Source organism: Saccopteryx bilineata, chromosome 10 (genome assembly GCF_036850765.1).
Source record: "Saccopteryx bilineata isolate mSacBil1 chromosome 10, mSacBil1_pri_phased_curated, whole genome shotgun sequence".
Lineage (NCBI taxonomy): Eukaryota > Metazoa > Chordata > Mammalia > Chiroptera > Emballonuridae > Saccopteryx > Saccopteryx bilineata.
Window position 1 is genome coordinate 14,213,113 of NC_089499.1, and position 22,207 is coordinate 14,235,319.

Sequence of the window (22,207 nt, forward strand, 5' to 3'; positions counted from 1 at the left end):
GGGCGTCCCAGAGCCCTTGAACTCCGCACTGCACTGCACTCACACTGTCCTGAGGGCATTGCCTGTCCCCCCCGGGGCAGGAGGGACCAGCAGAAACAAACCCCTCCATGGAGGAGGGTACAGGGAAACCCCCCGCTCCAGCCCCAGAGGGGGAGCTACTGAGTGATCCCGACTTAAGAGCCAACACACCACACCTTGTGAGGGCCTCAGCCTTTATTGACAGGGAGTGGGGTGACCCAGGCTGTCCCGGGGCTCAGGTCCGTGTGGGGGTGTCACCCGTGGGGGCTCAGCGATGTGAGTGGCACTGGTCAGAGAGGGACCTGGGTTCAGAAGAAGCCAAGCTGCTTTTTCTCCTGCTGCTGCTTCCACAGGGCCATGCTGTAGAATTCCTTCTTGGACTTCCCAAAGATATCTTGGAAGTCAGAGTCTGACAGATAGAACTGTGGGGTGGGGGCGGTCGATACAGGGAAGGGTGGTTTTTTTGTTTTGTTGTTTTACAGACACAGAGAGAGAGAGGGATAGACAGACAGGAACGGAGAAAGATGAGAAGCACCAATCATCAGTTTTTCGTTGCGACACCTTAGTTGTTCATTGATTGCTTTCTCATATGTGCCTTGACCCGTGCGACGGCCTTCAGCAGACCGAGTAACCCCTTGCTCGAGCCAGCAACCTTGTGAGCTTTGCTCAAACCAGATGAGCCCACGCTCAAGCTGGCAACCTCGGGGTCTCGAACCTGGGTCCTCCGCATCCCAGTCCGATGCCCTATCTACTACGCCACTACCTGGTCAGGCTACAGGGAAGGGTGTTAACTGAGCCCAGAAATCCTGTCCCACCTAGAGGCGTCATCCCAGGGTTTTTATAAAAATCATTAAACAGTCCTGAGGTCTCTTTACCTGCATGCCAGAAAATTCCGGTAAAGCGCACCCATGCGCGGCATCCCAGAGCCCTTGAACTCCGCACTGCAGTCACACTGTCCTGAGGGCATTGCCTGTCCCCCCCGGGCAGGAGGGACCAGCAGAAACAAACCCCTCCATGGAGGAGGGTACAGGGAGACCCCCCCGCTCCAGCCCCAGAGGGGGAGCTACTGAGTGATCCTGACTTAAGAGCCAACACACCACACCTTGTGAGGGCCTCAGCCTTTATCGACAGGGAGTGGGGTGACCCAGGCTGTCCCCGGGGCTCAGGCCCTCCTCTGCCATCTTGCTCTGCCCATCACCCCATCTGGAACACACATCTCCACTGGCTCATGGCCTCCCTGTGCCACCCAGGCTCTGCGGCTCTGTTTCAGGTGCATTAGTGGTGGGGCAGTGAGGAGCGGACACCTACCTCCTTGTGGGCTGGGTCCACGCCCTCTGGCAGGGCCCTAGCACTCTGGAACATCAGCTGTTCGCGGGGCAGGTCCCCGTAGACCATGGGTCCGGAGCTTCTGTGGTAGCTGGTGCTGCTAATGCTGGTGCTGGTACTGGCGCTGGTGCTGGTACTGGCGCTGGCGCTGGTGCTGGTGCTGGTACTGGCGCTGGTGCTGATACTGGCACTGCTGCTGCCCACCTTGGGGCCCAACTCCAGCTCATTTTTTGACCTGTCCTTGGAGCCCTTGAGGGCCTGGAGGGCCAAGGCGCCTATCTTGCCACCATTGTTTAGCCAACTGAACAGCTGGGGGTCGTTGAGTTCCTGTCCAGAGAGGGGACTCAGGCTGGGGAAGATGGGGGACAGGCTCCCACAGGGAAGCCACATGGAGCCCACTGGTCCTCTTGCCCCCAGCTGTGACTCCTGCCACCTGCCAGGGCCTGGCTCCTCCCTGCCCATTCCGCCCATCTGGACCACGCCGACTGAGCCCAGACGCTGGGGGGAAGCTGGGGCGGCCCAGTACTCACTGTTGTCATGGGGACGGCAGCTTCTGCTCCCAGGCTGCCCTCCGCCACTTCCCTGTAGGACTGGTTGTCCTGGGGACCAGAACCAGGGCAGGGGTGAGATTGAGGGGCCGGAGGGTAAGGCCAGGTCTCCCTAACCCGAATTGGAGGTCCCCGGGCAGCGCAATGTCTCCTGCCAGTCTGCCCAGGGCAAGCCCGTCCCCTCTGGACTAGGGTGGGGCTTGGGTTCAGACCTTACGCACGGTCCACTTGTAGGGGTCCCAGGTGAGGAACCACCCAGTGAAAGTGGGAGGCTCGTAGCCCTGCTTGACCAGTACGATGGGTGTGGCTTGGTTCCTCCCTGCCGGATGGGTCTTCAGGTACTCCTGGCCCCAGGCCACTGCCTCCTTCCGTTCGCATGTGTCTTCTCCGAGCCACAGGAAGAGCTGGCCACAGAGGGGACCTGGCCTAAGTGGGTGGAGGGGCTGCCCAGAGCTGGCCACTTCCCACCCCGTCCATCAGATGGTCTCGGAACCCCCCAAACACGTACCAGACACACCCACAGCAGGCTGGCTGCCGCCCCCACACACCCTCAATCCCTCTAGAAGGTCGCAGGCAGCTATGTGCTATGTCTGCGCTCAGTCCACAGAGATTTACAGAGTACTTACTGTGGGTCAGGAGGTTCAACAGTGAAAAAAGAGATAAAAACCCTTGTCCTTGTAGAGCTTTCATTTTATTGGGGGACACAGAAAAATAAGTAAACTATGTAATGTATCAGATGGAGAAAAACGAGGCAGGGAAAAAAGGTAAGGGCGGCGGTGGTGGGAATAATAATGTAATTTTGAGTTAAAGTCAGGGAAACCCTTACTGAGAAGATGACATTTATCTCAAGATCGGAGGGAGGTGGGACAGCACGTGATGGGTGTGTCTGGGGAGAGGCTGTTGTAACCAGAAGGAGCAACCAATGCAAAGGCCCTGAGGGTGCCTGGCGTCTTTGAGGAGCCGCACGGAGACCATGGTGGCCGAAGCCGTGGCACAGGGACAGTGAGAGCAAACTGGGCCAGAGAGCCGGGGCTGCCAGCCCACACTGGGCTGTGGTGAGGCCTTTGGTTTTGCTCAGAGTGACAGGGGCGCCTATAAGCCTCATCACACCCACACAGTGCCAGAGACAGTGACCCAGACACACAGACACGATCACAGCTACGCAATCATCCATCTCCACAGACACCAAATCACAGCCACACATAGTTACACATAAACACAATCACACATCTGCACACATCCAGCCTGAAACACTTCCCCAGCCACACAAGGACACAAATATTTATGTACACTCACGCCCACAGCCGGTCAGAGTCACACACACAGTCTCACCAGTTGTGGCTGGTCTGGCAGTTGCCTGACCACACAGCCAATCCACAGAGCCACATACACAAGGCAAATACGTCAACCATGCACAGGTGGCCCATCATCAATTTACAGTTGCTCACTTGACACTGACACTTGTCACCCCCACGCAGTCACCTGGAACCACACACCATTTGAAGGCACAGAGCGTCACATATAAATACAAAGCCAGTCACAATGACACACATTAGTCCCAGACACACAGTCCCAGTCTCCCGAAGGCTCACTGTGACAATGGCGTGGCCTCATATTCATGGTCGCAGTCTCCCCTGCAGCCTTACACGCAGCCACAGGGTGAGGGACACACAAACATACACTCACACCCAGCTACACCGACTCAGACACACGGCAGAGGGATGGGGTAGCAGCCTCACCTCCTGCCAGGTGTCTAGCAACATGACATCATATTTGTCCAGGTCGTCCTGGCTAAAGAACACCACTTCTGTGAGGACCAGGTTGCCGCTCTGGCTGGAGCACTCAAACAGTCGTGGCTGGACGCTGGAGACGTCCTCGGGGAGACTGGCCAGAGAGGGCACGCAGCTGTGAGGGGCGCAGAGAGCCCTGGGCCTCTCACCACCTAGGCCAGGCCAGCCCTCAGCACAGGGGCCCCTGCCCCAGAGTCTGGGCCCTCCTCGGAGCTCAACCCGCCCGCAATTCACTCCAGGAACACCCGCCCGATCCTCCCTGGACCTCAGTGTCCCCATCTGTCAGTGGAAAAAGCAGGTTAGGTGATCCGTCTAGCTCCAGCCAGCTGTGGCACAATCGGACAATCGGCCCCATGAATTTTCCCAGGAGTGGACACCAGAGGGGGACGGCTGGCTTCGTGGAGTGGCCTGAGCTAGAGCCCTGTCCTCCTTGGTGGGGGTAGGGAGAGCTGCTGGTCCCACCCCTAGCTGGGGCCCAGGCTCAGGCCCAAGGTGGGAGGGGAGAGTTAATTTGAGAGAGGGGGACAGTAGCCCTAAGGAGTTCCGGAGACTTGGGGGAGGGCAGTGCATAAACCAGGTCCCGAAGGCAATACAGAGTAGCTCAGGATGGGCTCCGTCCTCCCTTTGAGGATTCACTCTGCCCTACCCTCTGATACATACCCTGTGCATTTACACACCACACACCTTGCATACTCCATCCATGCTGTTACACACACACACACACACACACACACACACACACACACACACACACACACACAGTGGGGTTGGGGAATGGCTTCTGTCAGTAAGATGGTCCAGGACTGGGACGATGCAGGGAGCACATTCAGCCAGCAGAGGGCACCACTCCCCTGCATCTTCCTGATCCAAGTTACTCAAGACTGGGGACTGAAGGGGGAAGGAAGGGGTTGTGCTCCTGGGAGACCCGCGGAGTGCGGAGCCAGGAGACCTCAGTTCTAATCTGACCACTCCAGCTTCCCAGTGTGACCCGTCATTAGTCACCCACCCTCTTTGGGCCTCAGATTCCTCCTCCGTGAAAGGAGAACACCCTCTTCCCAACCCTATCACCTCTTGCAGCTGGGGTAGGGAGCCCGGCCACCCAGGGCCTCCCAGAAGTGGGGAGGCTCCTGGCCCTCCAGCACCGTTTCCTCCTCCTTCTTGGAGATGTCAGCGATCACCGACCGTGCCATCACTCGCTGGTCGCCGCTGCAGCCCTGGCAGGCAAACAGCTGGGTCAGGCCCCGCACTTGAAGCCACAGAGCCCTGAGTCACAGGAGGCCTGCTGATGGGAGGGCATGCACGACCAGGGGGGTCACCCTGCCTGCAGCTCCTGGCCTCCATCTCCGCAGCTGATCAGGGTCACAGTGACTGTGACCCTCTCTGGTCCACAGCACAAGATTGGGAGCCCCAAGCTTGTCGATCATTTATGGTTTATGCTGAAGATCAGGGAATATTCTGGCAAACTCAGAGACTTGGGCAGTGGCAGGCTCCCTGCTTGAGGCAAGAAGGAGGGGGAGGTGGCCTAAGCCCAGCCGAGCTCTGACAGGTAGGTCCCAGGCCCACCTGTTAGTTTATCATTTCCACCAGGTTCCAGAGGGGGCACATGCTCCCCCACCCTGCCTCCAGGCCTATCTGAGGTTGGACTTGGAGTCTGTGTCCCCTGTGGAGTGTCCCATCTCTGCCGGCTCCACTGCCCTGGGGGCGAAGTGTTAGCATTAGCATTACCTTCCCAAACCAGAGGTAGTACGTTCTGGCTGTGACCAGCAAGAAGATGTCACCGGAGTTGAGGGCAGAGGCCCGGGCTGGCACCTCCACAGTCTTAGTGTTGTAGCTGTCAGTGCCTTGCACATGGAAGAGCCTTGTGATGGGTGCTGGCTGTCCCCTTTCACCGTGCCTAGTGCCTCCCTACAAGAGGGCTGGGCATCAGCTGGGGCAAGGGCTCCTGGGACCCACCTCCCTGTCCCAGGGGGGGACAAACTGCCTCAAGGCCCAGGGATCCCTTTCTTGAAGCCACTGCTCTTTTCTGGACACTCTGGGCTTGGACTGTGAGGGTCCCATGGTCGAGGATGGAACCAGGCCTTTCTAAATGGAACACCCCCCCCCCCATCCGCAAGGGGTCAGGGCATAGTTCCCTAGGCTTGCAGGTGGAAAGTGGGGACGGCTTTGCCTCTGTATGATCTCAGGCAAGTTCCTGGCCCCCTTCCAATTAAACTTCCTCACCTGAGCTCCTGCTCTGTGGCTGGCTCTGAGGACTGGGGGGAGAAACTTAGGCAGGGACAAGCACCAGGAAGCCAGAGTGAGGGCTGGGGTAAGCTGGGCCCTCGACCTGAACAAGGGGTAGCCTGTGCACGTAAAGGTCACCCGGCACACGGAGAAGCCATGAGGCCGTTGCCACAGCAACAAAGATGGGTCCTACCTGGAGGACCACCAGCCGACCCCGGAAGATGGCAAGGAACTGGGGGGGCTCACTGCCCATTGTCACATGCTCTTGCACCAGGGCTCCATGGTACATGAAGTCCAGCTCCTCGGCATTGCAGTTCAGGGCCTTTATCTCCTGTGTGGTGGCCTGGAGGCCCTGCAGATGGGGGTGGTGAGGCCCTGGAGCGACTCCTAGATCCCATTCTCAGGTCGTCAGCTCTGGGGCTGGAAGGTGCCTGCCGCCCCCCTCAGGCCGGCGCACCTTCCACAGGTACAGGGTGTGCTGGACACGCCCCATCTTCTGGTACGTGTAGAGGACAAGGTAGCAGTTGTCTGCCCAAAACCGTGCATGATGCTTGGGGTCCACAGGCTGCCTGCCTGAGTTCAGGATGCACCACACCTGGGGAACGGGGGACCAATGGGCACAGGTGGCTCCTCCACCTGAACTCACCCGGTGCCTAGCCGGAAAGCTCTCTTCAGCCTCATCTGTGTGGGCAAGGGACTCGCCCCCAACTGTGCACACACCCCGTGTTGCATGCTGGGCTTGTGTGAAGATCTGCAGGCGACCCCCCCACCCCGAGGCTGCAAGGTGAACCTGCCCCGTCACACACCGCCCTCAGCCTGACCCCAGCGGCCACAGCACGGGGAAGGGCAGACAGACAGGTTCTGGCAGAACTGCTCCCTACTCAGGCCAGGGCAACAGGAGCTGGGCAGAAGCAAAGCCCCGGGGCTCTTGGAAAAATTCCCTTTTGTCAAGGGTCACTTGAAAATACAAAAGCTCTTCAAAAATCCATTTCCTCGCCCTTAACACACAGGTCAGCCTGTGTCGGCAGTGAGATTTTGATGAGCTTTAGTTTTTCCCACTTGTAAAGTGGGGATAACAACACTCACTGTGACATGGCAGAAAACAACGCCCGGGCATCCTGTGCCCACACAGAGCCTGACAGCTGTCCCTGGGAAAGGTCTCCTCCAGACCTGAGCATCCCGAATCCTGCCTTTTGCAGAAGGGGCCGACTCTGAACACCCACCCCCCCAGGAGCGGCACCTACGGGCAGCTAGGACTCCTGGCCTTGCCCCCCCCCCCCACTTGCCTGCACACTCGCCTGCTGGAAGGGATCCCTTCCCTGCCTTTGTGCTTGTGACCGGGTCACAGAGCCCCTCCTTCCTTCCCTCCCGTGACCTCCTCTGCTTTCCCCAGGTCTCTCTCGTGACCTCCTCTGCTTTCCCCAGGTCTCTCTCTGTCGCTCCCTGTATGCCTTATCTTTTCCTGCTCCTCATCTCACCCCCCCACCCGTAACAGTCTCCTCCCTCCTCCCTCTTTCTCAGCCTCCTGTCTCTCCCTGTTCCCCTCTCCCCCGTCTTCCTCTCTCCTGCTCCTCCCTTCTTCCCTGCCTGGTCCTATCTCTGCCTCTCCTCCCTCACCACCTCTGTCCATTCATATCAGGATAATTTGAGGAGGAAACCTTGGAGAAACAATATTTTCCCTGTCCTTGACCTACCTTGAGAACTAGAACCCCTCACAGAAGCCCAGCAGTCCCAGAATCTCACAGTCCCCACACCAGCCTGGGGGCCAGGAGGGACCACAGTTTTTGCCTCTGCTTTTTAGAAAAGCAAAGCAAACAAACTCTGAAGCCCGAAGGAATTAAGAGGCTCTGCCCAGGGATTCAGCCAACAGGTCAAGATGCACCCCTGCCCTGTGTACAGAACCTGAAAGTGGTCCCCAACACCTCCCTCTCCCAGAATACTGGTCTGAGACCAGACAGGCGGCCAACGGTGTGTGACGGTGTTGGGTGTTGGGTGTGTGGGGCTATGATTGATTATGAGACTGTGTATCTGTTTGGGTGTGTGGTGTGTCCCTGTGGGTTTGTGGTTGGATGTGACCAATCAAGTGTGATGCAGAATTTGTGCATCTCCTGCAGTTGTGTACTGGGCTGTGATTAAGTGTAATTACAAGGTGTATCTGTGCCTGTATTACCATACGTATGGCTGTCTACATATGACAAAAGGGCACAAGTGGCCTGACCAGGTGGTGGCGCAGTGGATAGAGCGTCAGACTGGGATGCAGAAGACCCAGGTTCAAGACCCCGAGGTCGCCAGCTTGAGCGCGGGCTCATCTGGTTTGAGCAAAAGCCCACCAGCTTAAACCCAAGATCGCTGGCTCCAGCAAGGGGTTACTTGATCTGCTGAAGGCCCGTGGTCAAGGCACATATGAGAAAGCAATCAATGAACAACTAAGGTGTTGCAATGCGCAATGAAAAACTAGTGATTGATGCTTCTCATTTCTCTCCGTTCCTGTCTGTCTATCCCTCTCTCTGACTCACTCTCTGTATCTGTAAAAAAAAAAAAAAAAGAAAGGGCACAAGTGTCTGAGTTTCACTGTGCTGTGTGGCATGAGCGCTATGTGAGTGAATGGCCATGACTGTGTATGACACATTCGGCGTGATGTGTATAAACTGCTGTCTTGGGAGGGAGTATGTGTATGTGACATGGCCCTGGGTGGCCCTTTTTGTGTGCAGATGATACCTGAGAGTGGCTGAGTCGCTTTAGCAGCCACACTGCTCACGGAAAGACAAAGCCTACCCCTGTGTGTCCATTGCCCCTCTGTTTTGCCCACACCAAACCGGTGCCCCTCACCTCCACCTTCCCAGAGCCGTCGTCCACCAGCCTGAGTTGGGCGGCCAGCTCGGGTTGGCGGTAAAGGTTGCCCACGTCCAGCTTTACCTGACTCAGTTTACCTGAGGGTGGGACAGAGAGTGTTACTGGGGCCTGCTGTCCTAACGGGGCTGCACAGGCCCCCTCATAGGCTCCCTCCTGACCAATCCATCAGCCCTAAGTCAAGAAGCTCCCTCTGGCCCCGCCCCCTTACCATGCCTCTCCGCAGTCCCCGCCCCCTCACCCACGCGGCCGCAGGCCCCGCCCATCACCAGGTCATCCTGCAGACTCCGCCCTGTAGCCCCGCCCCCTCTCACTCCGCCCGCAGGCCCCGCCCCCGCTGCCCGCCTCACCGATCCAGCCAGGGTTCTTGTTCCTGTGCTGATCCTTAGACCAACTCTGGAAGAGCTGCTGGAACGCGGCCGACTCGGCGCGCTCGCTCACCACCTCCACGTTGGTGTAGCGCGGGTAGCCCTTAGCATTGATGAAGCCCTGGGGCGGCGGGGGCTCTGTCAGGCCTGTGCCCGAGAGCCCACGAGGCCACGGCTGCGCGCCACCCGCGGGGACCTGCTGTTCAGACTGCAGGGCCAGCCGAGCACTGAGCAGAAGTAATTAAGCGAGCTCCTGCCCCGCTTTGTGGAGCTGGCTCTGCCACTACCGACTTCTCCGAGGTCTCTGAGAACAGGCAGGGGCCCCTTAGTCCGGGCTTCGGGAAGGGCGGGCCATGACAACCGGTCAGATGTCAGGACAGGGCCGCATCTTCCTTTGACACACGGTTTCTTGCTGCTACCTGGTCCTCCCCACCCCTCTACCATCAGGGCTCCCAGGGCCGGCCACGCGTGTCTACCTCCCCAGAGAGGACCCTGTGCTCCCCCTCAGGCCCCTGGGCAGAGCTCTGTCCTCTCTCGGACAGGTTCCCTGGGCAGCACCGCCCCGCCCCTTTTGGACTCGGACTCCAGGATGGACATCTTCTAGCTTAGACTTCCGGGTAGAACCATTTCCTCCCTCCGACCCCAGGGCAGGGCTGCCTCCCCCTTCAAGCCGCAGGGCAGTGCTGTGTCCCTCTGAGACAGGACCCCGCAGCCTCACCAGAGCCCGGCTGAAGGCAGCCTTTTTCTCCTGGTGGTTGGATCTGTGTCCCTGCCACACATAGACCTTGAAACCCCCGTGGTCCAGGATGTAGCAGTCCTGGGATCAAGAGTGGGGCTGGTCAAGTAGGCAGTCCAGACTGGGCGGAGCTGGGCGGTGGGTAGGGATGGCGTGCCCCGGGCCAGGCCTGCCTCACCTCCTCATGCAGCAGGTCTTGGGTCAGTGGGCGGGTGGCCAACTCCTCGATCACCAGGTCCTCGCCGTGCTCGTAGACACTGGAGGACAGGTGTCCAGATGGGGGCAGCCGTGGCCTGGCTCCACTCTAGCCCCGTTTAGCCCATCCCCGCACCCCCAGGTAGAGGCAGGGAGGCTGGAGCCCTGAGTTGAAGCCTTGACTTCACTGCAGCCTTGCTGTGGAGCCTGAGGAAACGGCCTGACCTTCTCAGAGCCTTAGTCACTCTGTCTGTACAATGGGTTTCTCTGAGTGCAGCCACACAAAAGTACGTCTTGGGGCCCTGGCCGGTTGGCTCAGCAGTAGAGCGTCGACCTGGCGTGCGGGAGACCCGGGTTCGATTCCCGGCCAGGGCACATAGGAGAAGCGCCCATTTGCTTCTTCACCCCCCCCCTCCTTCTTCTCTGTCTCTCTCTTCCCCTCCCGCAGCCAAGGCTCCATTGGAGCAAAGATGGCCCGGGCGCTGGGGATGGCTCCTTGTCCTCAGCCCCAGGCGCTAGAGTGGCTCTGGTCAAGGCAGAGCAACGCCCCAGAGGGGCAGAGCATCGCCCCTGGTGGGCGTGCCGGGTGAATCCCGGTCGGGCGCATGCGGGAGTCTGTCTGACTGTCTCTCCCCGTTTCCAGCTTCAGAAAAATACACACACAAAAAAAGTACGTCTTGGGCCCAAAGTCCCACATGGCCTGCCCCGGAAACCCACAAGCCTTTTCCGGAGGGCTTCCCAGCGACCCTGTGTTCCTGCTGTCATGGTGGACACGCAGGCCTGCCCTGCCCCACCGACCCTACCCTGCCCAAGGTCTGCTCACTGGTAGAGGTGCACTTGGGCCTTCCGCAGCTGGTTAATACTGTTGGTGGGCCTGGTGGCATACAGGTTGCCCACTCTGGGGCCCAGCACAGTTTCCATGATCTCCATGAGGTTAGTGGCCTTGTCCTCATCATCTACCACACCAATCTGCGCACGGCCACCACGTTCCCTGTCCTGGAGGCTGCAGGTCAGAGCCAGGCCCTGCACGGAAGGACCTGGCAGTCAGGGCCTCCCCAGCAGGCCCCCTGTACCCCTCAGACAGCGTCCCAGATCCTCCCTGTCACTGCTCAACTGCCAGAGGCTGGGGGAGTGTGTCCCTTTACCCTGATATTAAGAGCACCACCAGCGCTGGGTCTGGACTCAGCTTGTAGCTCGTAGATGCTTTTCAGGTTGTAGCATAGAGCCCGGCCTACCTCCTGGGGTGGACGGAGGATGGGTACCTGGGGGACCACCCGTCTCCCCGAGTCCTGCACCTCTTAGTTCCCGGAGCGGACACTGACCCGTGCCTTCTTGGCAATGCTACTGTTGGGTCCGTTCCACTGGATCATCAGCTTGCCCAGGTCCAGCAGGAAGATGTCGTCCTTATTGAAGCTGTCCCAAGAGAGTTCCACCTGCCAGAGCCGGGAGGGGGGGGGAGGGCGGTGAGGGGAGCAGGGAGCGGTGAGGAGGGTGACAGGGAAGGGGACAAGGTGTCAAACCACCAACATCCAAATGGAGGGATGCAACAGCCTGTCCCTACCTACATAAGCATAGCTCAGGGGTGTCACTTGTATGCATAAAGCTGTGTGCAACTGTATGCATGGGTGACTGTGACACTACTATTATGGGGTACAGGAATGCATCTGGGTAACCCTATGACATCTTGAGGGTCACGCTGTGGCTGTGGCTGTGTACATTTCTAGGTACGTGTGGCTATAGGTAGGTAATGCTGCATTTCCTAGGGTGTACATGACTGATAATGACACTTTTCACTCAATGCATGTCTGCAGGGGTACATGTATATATATACACATGCATACAGTTGGGGTGTATGTATGTTTATCCATGTGTGTAAATGTGTGTATATTACACCTGTACGTATGTGAGGGCACATCAAATGTGAACAAGTGTGTGAGCTCATGGGTGACAGTGTATGTGTGCCCATGTGGGGAACAGTGAGTTAGTTGTCTGTGGGTAAGCATAGCTTCATCCAGACAGAGTAAAGAAAGAGACAGATAATTATGCCAGGATAACAGGCAAACCCTGGGGCTTGGATGTGCGGTCACTGAGTATGTGGGTGACAGTGTGTGAGCCTGTGTGGGATTGTCTCTTAGTCACAGGGCTGCCGCCTCCCATGTACACACTAACGTGCACAACTCAGGGTCACCCACATTACAGACATCAAACACCTGAATGTTCACTACACCAAAGTCCTGCCAGAGGGCAGCAAAATGTCTTGTTCTACCGAGACTGGTATTTTCTGTTCATTTCCAGACAGATGGAAGTAAGATGTACTCTATTCTCAACTGCAGAAGGGGATTCAATGGATTAAAGTGACCCCAGGCGTAACAGTGGGAGACAGTCTGTGTGCCTATGGGTGACAATGACAATGTGTATGAGAGTGTGGGGCCGCGTACCCACACCCCAAATCATGTTCTTCCCCTTGTACTGCTTATAAGGACCACGCAGGTGCACCTTCTTGTCCTGCTCCCACCCCACCCCAAGTTCTTAACATGGCCATGAGCTGATGAAGAAACAGAAGGTCAGAGGGGTCCTGGTGGGGCTGGGGCTGAAAGCCTGACTCTGCCTTCTCTCCCCTCATTCAAGGTAGGCCAGCTGGGGACCAGGGAATGGACTTACTGGAGTGATCGCTTCATAAGTTATACAATGTCTGGTCACTATGTTATACACCTGAAACTAATATAATATTGCATTTCAGCTGTAACTGAAAAAAGAAAAAAGATCATCTGGGAATGATGACAGCCCCTGGCAGGGGCACCCTCCACCCATCCCTCTACTTCAGTCCACACAGTCCAAGCTGCCCCAGGGATCAGGTGGCGCCCCCGGCTTCCTCACCTCGGTGGCTGACACATGCTTCCTCCCTTTGATGCGCAACAGTCGCTGGATGCTGTACATGTTGATCTCCACATGCCTGAGGGCAGAGGCCAGGCCGCCCTTCTTGTAGCTGAGGAGGGAATGGGGTCCCATGTAAGGCCACAGACTGCCACGTGCAGGAGTGAGTGCGGGGCTCATGTATTCACACACCTGGGGACATGCATGTGCCTCCTTAACACACATGTGCAACTAGATACAAACACGTGTGCACAAGCACATGGCTCCACATGTGGGATCAGTGTTTTCCATGTGTGTAGATGTAAATCATGCGTGTACACACATACCTGCATGTGCACATACAGTGCATTTGTATGTAAACGGAAAGACGAGTATCAGTTTATCCATGTGAGTGTAGATGCGAGCGTGTAGGTGGACGTGACTACTCATGTATGTGTAGGTGTGCCCACCTGTAAGTGAACATGTATAGAAGTGGTGTGTTTCCTGCATGTGTACATGTGTGTATCTGTTCATGTAGATACAATATGCATGTGTTAGGTTCAACTGTATAAAACAAACGATCTAATATTGGTAATATCCTATGGTTCCACCTGATATATTGGAACTATTAATACATATTTGAAGCAATTTACAGCAAAAGATATATTTCTACACATGTTTCTGCCCAGTAACATAAAAGCAAACTCAATAAGACATGGGTATCCATTCCTGGGTGAATACTAAAAACTTGTATACAGTGATGGATGTTAACTAAACTTACAGCAGTAATCATTTCACAACATACAAAAGTCCAACCGTTATGCTGTTTATAACGGTTATAACGGTTTATATCTTAAACTTATACAGCAGTGTATGTCAATTATATTTCAATGAAACTGGGGAAACACCCCAAAGCTTACATACAAATGTTGATAACAGCGTTATTATAACAGCTAAAAAGCGGAAACAACCCAAATGTCCATTATGTGATGAATGCATAAATAAAGTGTGGAATAGCCATATAACACGTGTTGGTAACTCCACTTACAGGGAATGTCTAGAACAGACAGATCTGTACAGATGGGACAGGGAGTGCGGGCGAATGGGAACGGCTGCTAACGGGCATGGGGCCTCTTTTTGGGGTGATGGAAATGTTCAGAAACTGTGGTGATGGCAGCACACTTCTGTGACTAGACTACAAATCACTGAACTGTATGCTGTACACGGCGAGCTGTACAGTATGTAATTTGTATCTCAATAAGGGCGTTAGCCAGCCCCAAACACCCCCCACACTAGGGATGACGGAGAGGGTCATCCAGGCCACCCTGCAGCCCCGTCCGCTCCCCCACACACCTGCAGCCCCCTTACTCACATGACCCCTGAGCGGAAGTAACTGCAGAAACAGTCGGATTCGTAGCCCTGCACCTCTCGGTGCTGCACTGTGGCGCCCCCCAGCACCTCCTGCAGGTGCTGCATAAAGGTGCCTGCCACGCCCTGCGCCTCTGCATCCGCCTTCTTTCCGATCCAGTAGTGCAGGTTCTTGGATGCTCCCTGTGTGGCCTTCAGGCTCTGGGGGACCCAGGGCCCAGGTGTTTGTGGTGGGGGCTGGGGAGCTGAGGTTCCAGGGTGGGGGGAGTGGGCGAGGGCCAAGGCACAAGTGGACACTGAGGTCAAGGTACAAGATGTGCCCAGGGCCTTGGGGAAACAGGGCAGGGGACCTTGAGTGGGGACAAAAGGGCGAAGAGGCCTCAGAAGCAGCAGCCCCTTGTGGGATGGGACGCTAGGGCCCCTGGCAGGGCTCCCCCCAGGGTGCAGCTTACTCTGCACCCTCAGACTCCCCAGCGGGGCCATGCCACCAGCCCACAGACTCCCCAGTGCTCACGTGGAGGATGATGTAGCAGTGCTCCTCAAAGAAGTTCCCATAAGCCCTCTCGGGGACAGACTCCATCATCAGGTTCTGGAGAGGAAGGTGCCTGGAGACAACTCAGGAGACCCCCTCTCTCTCTCTCTCACACACACACACACACACACACACACACACACACACACCCATGGCCCCCTGGGGTCGGGGGAGGAAGCTCTGAGTAGAGGCCCGGGAGCTTAGCTTCAGGGGCCAGACACTTCCTGTGGCACCAACGCTGTTGTCTGGCGGTGGCCTCACCTCAATGATCCATATCTGGAGGTCCTTGTGGCCCTCAGTGGCAATGAGGCTCTTGACATCCATCCTAGGCCAGCTGGGAGTGGGGAAGGAAACAAGGGCCAGCGTTCTCAGAGCCTGGCCTCCAAGCAAGGACTCCCCCTGCCCGCAGCGCTCCAGAGCCCCTTCCTCGCAGCACGTGGCTGCATGAGGGGGACTCTGTAAACGCACAGACGTCAGCCAAACAGGACAGGCACTGCGACCGGCAGCATAGAGAGGCTTTGCAAACAGGGACTTGGTTTGTCGTCTGTGTGTGGTCATGCCCCTGAAGCAGGGCTAAGCTCTGTGGACAGGGATAGTCTTTGGACATGGAGAATACCTCTGCCAACCAGGACAGGCTCTTGAAATGAGACCGAATCTTGTCGACACAGACAATCTCTGCACACAGACATAGGTTTTTTGCACCATGAGGAACAGACGATGCAAAGAGACAGAGGACCTGCAGAGAGGGAGTGACTATGTGGACAGAAAAAGGCTCTGCATCCAAGCACAGGCTCGGCAAACGGTGACAACAGCTTCCTCAGATAGAAGAACAGGATGCAACAGGCACGGGTTCTTATACAGACAATGCGTCTGTAGCCAAGGGCGTCTGTGTGCAGAAGGACGGCTGTGCAGGGACACAGCCTCTAGCCAGGGGCATTCAGACAGGCCGGCCCCCAAGCCAACACTGTGGGCCCTGAAAAGGACTCTATAGTCACAGGTTCTGCAGGCAAGGGGGAGCTCTACAGACTGGGAAAGTCTTTGCAAGGGGGGAGGGCGTCAAACTCTTAAGGCAGGACGACGGGCTTTGCATAAGGGACAGACTGCAGAGGTGGACAGAGAGGTGGGTAGGCAACATCTGCAAAGAGGCCCAGCATCTTCAGTCAGAAAGATGCTTCCAGAAAGAGGAAGGCGCTCTCTAGGCATGGCTGGGCTCTGCCCACAGGGACGGCATCCGGAAGCCGACTTGGAGCCTGCCTCAGGAGCTGGGAGTGGGCTGGGCAAACATTCAGGAACTTGACAATGAGATCCAGACTTTGAAAGAAGACACAGGCCTTGCAGACTCGGCCTCTAGAGACAGACTTTGCAGATAGGGACAGGTTTTGTAAGCCCACAGAGGCCCCGCGAACAGAAGGGCTCTGTTAACAGTGACAGCTTCTTCAGAGAAGGCAGGGTTTGAGGGAAGCAGCTGGCAGAGAATTGAGCTGTGTGGTCAAGGACAGGTGCCCCAGACACGGGCAAGATCTCGGAACGTGGCTGGGCTCTGCAAACAGGGACAGGTTTTCTAGAAAAGGACAAATTCTGGAAGCAGATGAAGCTCTGTAAAGAGGGAGCGGCTTGGCTCACAGGTACACATGGGATTAGGAATAAATTGCACAGGCGGGCACAGGCTCTGCAAACTGGGGTGTGCTCTGCAGAAAGTCACAGCTGCTCCCCGATGGACACAGCGACCCTGACAAGGATAAGCTCTTCATGGGAACAGGTCCTGCAAACAGAGATACTTTTTATCCAGGGCAATTCAGGCAGAGGCCTTGAAAAATATCGACTGGACAAACAGGGCTCAGTTTCTGCCGACAGAACCAGGCTCTGAAATAGGAACAGACAGCAAAGAGGAGCATCGTCAAGAGACAGACATTGCAGAGGTTACAGGGACCGGGACAGGTACTGGACACAGGCAACGCTTTGCAAACACAAGCGTCTTTAAGCAGAATGAGGTGTCCCAGACAAGGACACCAGGCAGACTCTGTCAACAGGGACAGGTGTCCGGGCAGGGCAGCTTCTGAACTCAAAGCCCGCCTCATAGACGGGAAAATAGGGACAGGCTGTCTATAAAGGCCCAGGTTCTGAAAAAAGGCTCTGACAATAGGCTCAGGACAGACACAGGCTCTGCCGCCTCAGGACAGACCGTGCAAGGAGGACTGTCTCTGGAGACTGCGCAGACTGCCGCGAGCGGGCAGGCTCAGCTGCGCGAGGGGACTGGGTAAATCAGACATCAGCACGCTTCAGTTCTGGAGACAGACCTGAACTTGTCGCACACACAGACTCTGCCGACAGTGACTTCGTCTGCTCAGTTTGTGCTCTTGCGGTTCCGAGCATGCACATAGGAGAGACAGAGGTGTGGAGCGGGAGGCTTCTGGGCAGAACGGAGCTCTCAATTTGGTGACGTCTTGGCAGGTGACTCTCGACTACCCCAGGCTTCCCTGGCCCATTCTTTCAGACACCTCTGTGTGACGTTTGTTTGCTCATCCCTTCCTCCATGGAAGTTCTTTCTACATCGAACCTAAACCCTGCTAGCTGCAACGTTTCTTCCTGCTGCTCCTTTGCTCACTTCTTTCTGAATTTCTTATTCCCAGCGGTCCTGGTGAGGTGTTATCTCCCTTCCCAACCCTCCCGGTCTTATCCGTGGGAGGAACATCCTCGGATCTGCTGAGCCTGCATGGCCCGTGGGAACAAGGGACAAGGCGAGCAGAGATACAAAGTTGCAGAGGCAGAGGCATGGCGTGACTGGGGAACCAAGTGGCTCCCACCGCTTTGTCCAGCTCCCCCCAGCCCAGGGCAGGGCTCGGGCCCTGGCGAGCTCACGGTCCATAGTGGGAAATTGCCAACTCTGTCAAAGCAGGCTAAGGTGGCCACGGAAGTGAGTGTGTGTGTGTGTGTGTGTGTGTGTGTGTGTGTGTGTGGTGGGGACAGGGAGGGAGCCACCTAGAACAGGGTGAGCAGAGGGGACAGTCCCACGGGAGGGGGCAGGTTTACTGAAGCCCTTGGGACACACCCTGGAGACCACATATGCTGTTGGCGTGGACTCCCGAGGCAGGGGCTTGTCTTGTTGACGGCTGGCTCCCACCTGCCCGACACCCAGCAGCTCGTCAGGAAATAGTTGTTGAACAAATGGAAGCCTGTGGCTGGACTGAGCAAGAGTGGATGGAGCAGGAAAGTCACCATGAGCTCTAACTATAACCTGAACTGCTGTTGCAGTTGATGGTCTGTTGGTATGACAGTGACACGAGTGACCGGCAGACACGGTGACCACGTAGAGGTGGCCTCTGGCAACAGAAAACAGGTGATGACACCAAGTGACAGACATAGTGACATTCAGAGGTGATGGGGCAGAAGCAGTGACCAGGGCCCCAGCAGGCAGTGAGCAGGGCCCCAGCAGGCAGTGAGCAGGGCCCCAGCAGGCAGTGACCAGGGCCCCAGCAGGCAGTGAGCAGAGGCCCCAACTCTGAGCTCTAGCTCATGCGACAGAGGGACAGGAAGACAGGCTGGCCGCGATACTGTGGTCACCACATGGGGCAGGAAAGCCAGACTGGTGGTGCGAGTTGGGATTGGGCCGATTTCATCACTTGACAGGCTGAAAGGATGCCCCCCAATACCCAGTTCCAGCCCGGGGGCCACACTCTCAGGCTCCCACGGCCTGAGGCCCTCATCCGAATGTAACCTGTGTTCAGTGTCTTCCAACTGGATTCTGGGGGGATTGAGGGGGTGGGTTCTCAAAGGGTGCAGCCCCTCTCTCCCTGGCACCCCCTCTTTCCCTCAGGGGGTCCCTTCCCCTTCCCTTCCCAGACAGTGCCCCTAATTTGCCAAGCCTTCCCACCCACTGATGTGCCCTCCTTCTCCAGGGGAACTCTCATCGCCTACCCTGAGTGGGGACGCCTGTCCTGTGTCCTCTCTGCTACTAGAAGCCCCCTTCTTTTCTCTGGGGGCTGGCTCCCTCCACTCAGGGCCCCTTTTCTCTCCCAGATATCTCCTCCTCTGCTACCCCCCTCCCCGAGCTGCTGTTTTCCCAGGCCCCCTCCCCCAACCCCTTCCTCCCCCAGTGTGCTCTCTCTTGCTGGCTTCCCCCGCTGGGGTCCCCTCCACCCATGTGCTCCCTCCCTCCTTCAGGTGCTCCTCCCTCCCCCCAGCACCCCGTCCATTCCCCGGTGGCACCCACTCCCGCCTCTGACACCCCTTTCTCTCTCCCAGGTGCTCAACCTCCTGCTCCTGAGATACCGTGAAAGGGCGGACCGCGGCTTCCTCTGCCCAGCTCGCAGGAAGGGGGAGGGCCTGCCTGGGGCCCCAGGTGTTGGGACCCTCTGGGGGACAGAGACCCCCACCCCCGGACAACTGTGCTGCCTTCCCTGTTAGTCGCTCTGGCCATGGCGTCCCTGCCCTCACCAGTGTTCACTTGCTGGGCTGCTTGCTGCCTCCTTGGTTCTGCCAGCCCCTGGCAACCTTGAGCCTGTGCCCCCTACCCTGTGCCCCACACCCTACACCCCTGACTCAGAACAGCCCACCCCACCGGGCTCCCCGGAGCCCCCAGCCCGGCTGCGCCCCTTCCCTGCCAGGCCTACCTGCTGGAAACTGCTGGCACCTTCACCCTGCTTGTGGACAGTGCTGGGCCTGGCGTGGGGCCAGGCTCTGCCCACCGCTCCCCCTCCGCGGTAACTCCACCCCTGCTCCGCCCCGCAGGACACACCCACTGCTTGGCAGGCTGGGCATTCAGACTTAGTCGGTTAGTTGGTCAGTCTACAAATACTGACCCAGCTCGCTGAGAGCCAACCCCCTCCTCAAGGCCAAGGCCTGGCGTGGCTGGTCGGCCAGGGCACACCTCCTGGGTACCGGTGGAGTACACTGTTGACTTCCCTCTCTGAGAGCCCACAAGAGTTTGGTCCCTGACCCCCAGAGGGCCAGGCCACCCCAGCCAATTAAAAAAAATTGTTTTTAAGGTTTTATTTATTGAATTTTAGAGAGGAGAGAGAGGGGTAGAGAAAGAGGAGGTGTGGAGAAGTGGGAAGCATCAACCTGTAGTTGCTTCTCATATGTGCCTTGGCTGGGCAAGCCCGGGGCTTTGAACCAGCAGCCTCAGCGATCCAGGTTGATACCTTCACCAACTGTGTCACCTCTGGTCAGGCCACCTCAGCCAATTTTAGAAGACCAAGGCTGGTGGGGTGGGGGTGGCAGTCTGGCTCTGTGAGACCCAGGTCACTTCAGGGGGTGGGGGAAGTGCCCAGGACTCCCCACCCCCACTTTGGGCTCCATGCCGGGCAGCTGTCCCCAGGGAGCTCTGACACCCATGGTGGGAGAGGCAGTCCTCGCTTACAGAGGAGACAGCTCTCCCACACCTTGGACTGCCCCTCCTCTCCTTCCTGATGGTGGTGGGTAGGGAAGGTGCTCAAAATAGAGCCTTCTAGAAACTCCAGGGGCACGGCCACCCTGTACCTTAGGCCTCAGTCCCAGCCAGAGCCCCAGCCCAGCCCGTGGGACGGACGCTCTATCCAGGACACGCTGCTAAAACCTGCCCTCGGACTCCCAAGACCTCTTCCCCACGTCCGGTCACTTCCCATGGCTCCCTGTCACAGAACGGGGGGGGGGGGGGTGGACAACTGCAGGAGACCTGGGTCCCTCTGAGCCCAGTAGGACCTACTGCTAGTGTGTGCCTGTGTGTCACAGTCAGTGGGTCCCTGTGTGTGTCTGGTCTCGTGTGTGTGTGAGAGAGGGCCCGTTTAAGCCTGTTCCTGCGTGTGAACGCGTGCGTGGATCCGCCTGTGCAGACCCGTCTTCCTGTCCCCTTTCATCCCTGTGCCCAGCAAACGCCACGCTCTCGCTTCTCCCCACTTTCTCCCCACGAGTCTCTCCTCGATCTGCTCCAGCTGGCCTTCATTCCTTCCCACGGTCCCCGGAAATGGCTCTTTCCTCGTCAGCAGTGCCCCCTCCCCAACGCTGGTGGTCGACCCTGTCTTTCTCTTACCTGCCTCTCCCCAGCTAGGGAGCCTGCTGACCACCCCTTCCTCCGGAAACAGTCCACGGCCCAAGGTTCCTCCCTGCCACACGGGCCACCCCGTGACTGATTTTAGACAGAGAGAGGGCTAGGGAAACACTGATTTTGTTGTTCCACTTACATATGCATTCGTCGGTTGATTCCTGCATGCGCCCTGACCAGGGATCGGACCCACAACCTTAGCCTATGAGGACGATACTAACCAACTGAACTGCCCGGTCAGGGCTCATCCTTGAAGCTGTTAAATTTCAGCAGAGACAAAGCTCAGGCCTCAGCTCCTGTCTGTTTTCTATTTCCTTTCCCAGTTCCTGTCCCCAGGCTGTAAATCAGGGGTCCCCAAACTACGGCCTGCGGGCTGCATGCGGCCCCCTGAGGCCATTTATCTGGCCCCCACTGCACTTCCCGAAGGGGCACCTCTTTCATTTGTGGTCAGTGAGAGGAGCATAGTTCCCATTGAAATACTGGTCAGTTTGTTGATTTAAATTTACTTGTTCTTTATTTTAAATATTGTATTTGTTCCCGTTTTGTTTTTTTTACTTTAAAATAAGATATGTGCAGTGTGCATAGGGATTTGTTCATAGTTTTTTTTATAGTCCGGCCCTCCAACGGTCTGAGAGACAGTGAACTGGCCCCCTGTGTAAAAAGTTTGGGGACCCCTGCTGTAAATACTATGGAAATGCTAGCATCGCCTCCAACTCCCACTCTCCCTGAACTCCACCCCAGCCTCTGTCTCCTGCATCCCCACCAGCACGTCTGACCTTACACCTGACGCCCCCAGCAGATCCCCCTCCTCTGAGCCTCAGGGCCTGGCGTGACCTTGGACTGGGTGCTCAGGCCCCAAACCTGGGAGCTGTCCTGGGTCCCTCTCCTTCCCTCACGCCCCCTGGCTAGGGTAGAGTTCAGAGGCAGGGTGCTATAGGATGGGGTGACCAGCCTTCTTCTCCCTCCTCCCCCAAGAGCAAGAAGGGGGCTCCACCACACCTTCCTGCTCACCCCCCCCCCCCCAGTCCCATAGGTCTGGAGTGCGGGGGAGACAGAAGGGCACTGGACCTGGCTTGCCCCCACCAGTGCTGCCCTGGCTGGGACCCCTGGTTCCCCCCATCTCTTCTAGCCACAGGGCTCCCGGGTCCACTTCCATCCTCCTGGGGCAGGTTGGAGGGCACTCTCCTGCTACTCTGTTCCTTCCTGGCTTATCTTCCAAGGCCCAGCCGGCTAAGGTTAATATTGGCAAAGGCAGGGTGTGGCCCCCAGGCCCCGCCCCCAGGCGCCCGCAGCTCTGGTTCCTGGGTCTCACTTGGGTCCTCCCCCTTCTCCTCACAGGTGCAGAACATGGCGCCTCATGGAAACCCTGCCCAGCAGAGGG

At 57.3% G+C, this 22,207-nt stretch overlaps 1 protein-coding gene across 1 annotated transcript; it reads right to left on the minus strand.

Annotated features, from left to right (window-relative positions):
* Positions 1-326: 326 nt before the first annotated feature.
* Positions 327-15,131, minus strand: VILL (villin like). Its single transcript, XM_066245111.1, is given in 19 exon segments — positions 327-440; positions 1,327-1,796; positions 1,799-1,943; positions 2,114-2,296; positions 3,632-3,776; positions 4,751-4,896; positions 5,408-5,587; positions 6,099-6,257; positions 6,363-6,500; positions 8,735-8,835; positions 9,106-9,244; positions 9,842-9,940; positions 10,038-10,116; positions 10,878-11,077; positions 11,377-11,487; positions 12,932-13,040; positions 14,280-14,512; positions 14,790-14,864; positions 15,069-15,131. Coding segments are annotated over 19 exon segments (2,889 nt in total).
* Positions 15,132-22,207: the final 7,076 nt, after the last annotated feature.